Raw genomic sequence first — 6,094 nt, 5'->3', positions numbered from 1 at the left:
CTCATGCCTAGATATGTTTTTATTGTTCTGTTGTAGCCATACTTCAAGGTGAGCACTAACAACATCTTGTAATGCCATTCCAGGATTGCATTAGAGCAATAGATGGTACTCATGTCACTCCCAGAGCGCCGAGGTCACAAGCTACAACATATAGAGGACAGGAGCACTACACAAGCCAGAATGTGCTTACTGCTGCTGACTTCAATCTGAAGTTCACATATGTGTCGGCTAGTTTGGAAGCATCATCACATGATGCTAACATTCTCAGTGACATCATGAGTTGTCATGATGGCATCAACATCCACGATGGAAAGTTCTACCTAGGTGATGCTGGCTATGCATGTCGGCCAGGTGTTCTTCCACCCTCCAGGTAAACCAGGTACCATCTGAATGAGTTCTCTGGTGGGAACTATCCTAGGACTCCTCAGAAACTATTCGATCTCAGACACTAGAGCCTCGGAGTAACGACTGGGAGTGGGCATTTGGAGCTCTAAAGAATAGGTTTAAGATCTTGGAGCATAAGCCATTCCACCCTTACCCTACCCAGGTCAAGCTTATTCTTGCATGTTGCATCATTCATAACTGGATACTACAAATAGGGAATTGATGAACTTGTGCCGAAGGAGGAAGATTTGATTCCTGATGATGTGATCAGCTCTGGCCATGGTGTGGAGGTGTTCGACAATGAATCGTGGAAGAAGAAAAGGTTGGAGTGGGCTGAGGCAACGTGGGATAATAGAGGTCAGACAAGGATCTCAAGCAGCAGAAGAAGATGCAGCAGCTGAAGAGACAAAGAAGGAGGAGGGGGAGAGGAAGAGGAGGAACTTCCACCTAGTTAGCATCATTGAACTTTCCCCTATTCAGCCTTATTGCTCTTAATAACTTGTACTATCATTTGCTAGTAGTTAGGATAAACTGCCATTTGCTTCCTAGCTAGGACAATACAATGTTCAGTGTGTGCGGTAAGGTCACCACTAGTGAGAAGTGACGATGACATCTCTAGTTGTTTGCAACCAAACAACATGTTTGTCTAACAACAACGATGTAGGCAACCAAACAACGTGCTACCTAATTGCTCCCCTCGGGCATGGAGCCTAATGCAGGCAACCAAACTACATGCAGATGTTGGTTTTTTAGCCTGCATTTGCCCAACTAGATCCAACCGGGACAAGTATGCACAATGCCCTAAAACAGAGATGCGAACCAAACACATCCAAGGAAATCGAATCAAAACGGAAGAGATGAGTTCTGGTTAAATCTCATCTAAATAAGTGTTTAACGTACCATTAAACTCAAGAAATTACCGTTCTTTAATATAGCCTATGTCATTCTTTGGGGCACTTTATGCAAGTTATCTTGAAAAAAAATCGAAGCAAATGTATTGAAATCCATTGACTGCTCTTCTTCCTCCCAAGCACCCTCCTATCCGTGCCTCTTCTTTTGCTGTGACCCTGTGCCCTGATGATGCCGCCACAACATCCCCGGCTCCGCGCGAGGTTGCTATCTAATCATTGTGGCGGTCAGACTTAAAAGCCCCCCTGCACCGATAAGTTTTTTCTCCACATATGCCGGAGACACCGCGGCGATTTGCATCGTCCCCGTCTTCAGTGTGGTCCAAGTTCGTCTTCACCGGCACCCCTGCCACCTAGCCGCCACTCCAAACGGCGCTCTAGTCTCCGACTCAGGGCCACGCCTCTTCCTCTCCCGAAATCTATGGGCCGAATTCTATATTGCAACTTATATATAGCAAACATGTTCTCCTTTAGACTTTGTTATTAATCCCAAAAGGCTGTGGTGGTGAACTGAGCCTTACTCAGGTGGTTAGGTTCTTTGTGGCCGAACCAGCCCAGCAGGGTTTAGGTCCTAGATTTAGCATTGGCACTCTCATTTTTCTGGATTTATTTCAGGTTTTCGGCGATGCTCATTTAGTGGGACGAGACATTTCCTTTGACTACGAAGGAATCTATGGTGGCTTCGTCAATCACAAAGATGTGCTAGCTCGGTCTCTCAGAGAGGCTCATAGGGGTACGAAATGCGTGCGTACATTCATAGAGGTGAGTGTATGTATGTATACATGTACTGTGTTAGGGAAAATGGTTTTTCTATTTCTCAGGTGCCTGGAATTTTGTTTTTCGTCATTCACTTCTTGCTTCTTCCTTCTTCCCAACCTCGCGGAGAAGAACAACCCAACTATCTATCTTAGGGGGAAGCCATGCCGTCACTACCTATCTTAGGGGAAAAGCCACATCCCCATTATCTATCGTAGGGGTGGGGTTACAGGGGATCGCCGGAGGTTTTCACCGTGGTGCGGGGCTTAGAGGGATGGCCGCGACGGTGGCCAGCACCGGTGGTGGGGGGAGCTTGAGGGGAGGGGAGGGCGGCGACAAGGCGCACGATAGCGCCCACCATCCGTACCTGGTGAAGCCAGGCGAATGCGGTGGGGTAGGCCGGTGGCAGAAGGATGGATTAGATCGGGGATGCAGGAATAAGGCGGTTGGGAGGAAGAAGACGATCTGTGAGCTGTTAGATGCAAATCGGACGGATGGGAAATAAAGTGATGGATGAAACGTTTTTTAGACACCTGTTAAATTGAAGGTCCCTAGAAAAAAAGGCCGTGATGGCCGTCATTAACCAGACCCCAATATTGGTGAAGACTTAGAGCATCTCCAACAGGCGCGCTAAACAAGCGTCGCGCAGCAAATTTAGCCATTTTAGCGCGCGCGCGATCGCTAGTGTGTCTCCAGCGGGCGCACAATAACCGCACGCGCGGAATATAGAGTTGGGCGCGCGGTCCGAATCGCTATCACGCGCTGCGTATTTGGGTCGCCCGCTTCCGCGCGCAGCACACACGAGTGCTCGCGTGGCACTCTCTCCCCTGCGCCACTTTCGCCCCGCACGCGCCGGTGCCGACGAGCTGCCCGATGGACCCACGCGCCGACACTCCACCATCCTACAGCCACGAAACCTCCAGCACCACCGTCGCCGCCGCAAACCCTAGCGCTGGGGGCGGTGGCCACGCCTTCGCCGGAGCTCCTCCGAGCATCAGCCTCGCGCGTACCCTCTTCATGCCGCCGTGGATGACCTCGGTGGCTGGTGGCGTCGCGCCGGCGCCTGCCTCGACGGCTCCGGCACCTCGAAGCTCCCAAATGCACCGCAGCCGAATAACGACAAGACATCCGCGAAGAAGAAGAATGTGGCGGACAGCTCCGGCACCTCGAAAGCGTCGAGGAATATGCTTGCAGGGCGTGTGACGAGCGCGGCGGCTACCAAAGCGCCGGTGAGCTCACTTGTTGAGCCGGCGGCCGACGCGCACCATGTGTTCGACGAAATGCCCCAAAGGTAAAAAAATCCGAACTTTTTTTCCTTCTTTATTGTTTGGATGCATACATATAGATAGCTTATTGCATTGTTCTATATACTTTGTAGTGTGAACGATGATGCATACATGTCAACTATGGGTGTTGGCTCGAACAATTCGCATTGGTCTCAAACCAATGACATGCATTTTGAAGACATGAGTTTGAGGTGGACGAGGATGGTGAGGGCATTGTCGATGCACCGAAAGGAAGAGCGAGCAATTACACCAACGCCGAAGACATCTTACTATGCAATACTTGGTTGCAAGTGTCGAGGGATCCATCCGTTGGAGGTGATCAAAGTAGAGATGCTTATTGGCTCCGGATGAAAGAACACTTTGATCTTCGCAACACGAGTGGAATTGACCGCTCCGCATGATCTCCCGGTGGTCGACCATCAATAGGGATTGTCAACAATGGTCGGCCGCACAAAAAGCGGTTGACAAGTTGAACCCAAGTGGCATCAATGATGATGATAGGGTAAGTGTGGTTTCGTCATTCCTCATGTTCACATCATGCTTGTTGTTGGGGTTTCTTGTGCTAACTTGTTTTGTTTTCATGTAGTTGAACATTGCACAAAACTTGTTCAAAGGAGAGGAGAAGAGGACCAAGAAGGGGAAGATCAAGAAAGGAAGGCCATTTTCCTTGCCTCATTGCTATGAAGTATTGAAGGATGATGAGAAATGGAAGAAGCGTGAGGACATTGATGATTTGGATTTGAGCAAAAAACGCAAGCGAGCAATTGATTTGGAAGATGATGATGAGGATGATGCATCAAGTGAAGATGGCAAGAGAAGCCCCACCCCAAACTCGGTTTCATACTCGAAGCCAAAACGACCGGATGGCACGAAGAAAGACAAAGAAAAGAAGAAGAGGAAAGGAGATGATGAGATCAAAAATGCTATGGAAGCAATTGTCAACACAAGAAGAGAAGCCAACTAGGTGAGGAAAATGGCAAGGAACCAAGATGCCGCGGCCGAGGAGAGGAGGTTGGCGGCCGAGGAGAGGAGGGTGGCCGCCGAGGAGAGGAAAGTGGCATTGGAGGAGAGGAAGATGGCCATGGAGGAGCGAGCTAAGTTGTTGGAATGGGAGAAGCACTTGCTCTTCTTGGACACATCTTTGTTCAATGATGCCCAAAAGGAGTATGTCAACCTTGCCCGTGAAGAAGTCTTGATCCAAAAAAGAGCCATGATTGCTGGCATGGGTGGCGATGGCCTTGGCGGCATGGGTGGCGGTGGGGGCCCTGGCGGCATGGGTGGCGGTGGCGGCATGGGTGGCGGTGGCGGCATGGGTGCCGGTGGCCTTGGCGGCATGGGTTCCATGAGTGGCTTTGGAGCTACCATGGGCGGCATCGGTTCCATGGGTGGCTTTGGAGCTACCATGGAGACCATGAGAGGCATGGGTGGCTTTGGAGCACCTCCGGGCGGCTTGGACGGCATGGGTGGCATGAGTTTTGCGTCTCTCTTTGGGGGCATGGGTGCACCTCCGGGCGCCGGTGTGCCACCTTTGCATGAAGATGCCGTTCAAGATCTTGGCAACACCATCTGAGCTCCACGTGATGATGATACAGCGCGCAACAATGAAGAGGAGGAAGAATCGTCTTCGGAGGAAGAGGACGAAGACGAAGACGAGGACGAGGCTTGATTCTTGTGTCTTTCGTTTGTGTCATAAACTTGATTTGCATGTTAAACTTGGTTTAATTATGTTGTGGACATGAATTTGAACTTATGGGCATGAACTTTTGGGCACGAACTTGGTTGGAATGATGTTTGATTCAATATATGCCATGTGTTTTGTGTGAAAGTGTGAAATTTATGCTCAAAATGTGTGCGCCAGCTGCTCGCGCGCGCTGCTCACGCTGCATTTTAGCGCTTCTTTTAGAGCAAGCGCTGCGCGGCGCGCCAAACCTGACATTGCGCGCGTCGTAAATCAAATTTTAGCGCACCGCGCGTTGGGCGCATGTTGAACATGCTCTTGAGACGCAAAAAATGCCATCCCGATGGCCACGGTACACGTTCCATCAAGCACTGTCTTGTGGCACACCGACCACGCTGCCGCGCCACACGCACGAGGAATGCCACGCGTACAAGTACAACACTCCATCCATTTCCGTGGCACGGCGGGCCGGCGTGGGAGAAATTAGGGCAAAGAGTTTTGTCTTTTTTGAGCACCAAGTACTAGCCAATAATGAGAGGATTCCATTTCGTGACTTTTGACCGGGACGGGACCATCGGCGGCAACGCGACACAATACGGCGTACGGCAAAGCTGCAGAATGCAACGGCCGGTCGACGACGCACGCCGTCCTCCTCCTCCTCTTTATACCTCCACGGACACCGTCCTTCTCCACCTCCACGCGCAGACCGGAACGCTTCTCCTCCCTTCTACCACCAAGCACACCGCCCACTTCGAAGCTTTCCTCCCTTGCCATGGCCGATCAGGGCGACGGAGGGGCTCCGGCTCCGGCGGCACTGGCGCCGGCCGTGGTGCTGGGAGCACAGCCGGAAGAACCTGCCGGGGATGCAGGTTAGTTTCAGCGGACGACAGCCCCCTCCTTTCCTTGGTTCTTCGATTGCTTTGTTGTCCTGCAACCTCAACGCCCCTGCTTTTCTTTCAGGCGTGGAGGAGCCGCTGGAAGTGCTGGATGCTCCGGTGCCAGTGGTTGGTGAAGGTGAGTTCCCGGCCGGCGCAGTCCCTCCTCGCTCTAACTGTGTTTTCTTCCACCGCTTCTCCCACTTT

General features: G+C 51.4%; 1 protein-coding gene across 1 annotated transcript in view; it reads left to right on the top strand.

Annotated features, from left to right (window-relative positions):
* Positions 1 to 5,732: 5,732 nt before the first annotated feature.
* The window catches only part of LOC119367440 (skin secretory protein xP2-like), a 3,608-nt gene continuing 3,246 nt past the window's right edge, over positions 5,733 to 6,094 (top strand). Inside the window, exons 1-2 of the mRNA XM_037632954.1 lie at positions 5,733 to 5,881; positions 5,973 to 6,026. Coding sequence (XP_037488851.1) covers positions 5,785 to 5,881; positions 5,973 to 6,026 — 151 coding nt within the window. The 5' untranslated portion in view covers positions 5,733 to 5,784. The remainder of the gene's footprint in view (positions 5,882 to 5,972; positions 6,027 to 6,094) is intronic.

The sequence above is a fragment of the Triticum dicoccoides genome, chromosome 2B (assembly GCF_002162155.2).
Source record: "Triticum dicoccoides isolate Atlit2015 ecotype Zavitan chromosome 2B, WEW_v2.0, whole genome shotgun sequence".
Taxonomy (NCBI): Eukaryota; Viridiplantae; Streptophyta; class Magnoliopsida; order Poales; family Poaceae; genus Triticum; species Triticum dicoccoides.
The sequence above is the reverse complement of the archived record's forward strand: the minus strand, read 5'-3'. Positions and strand labels throughout refer to the sequence as shown.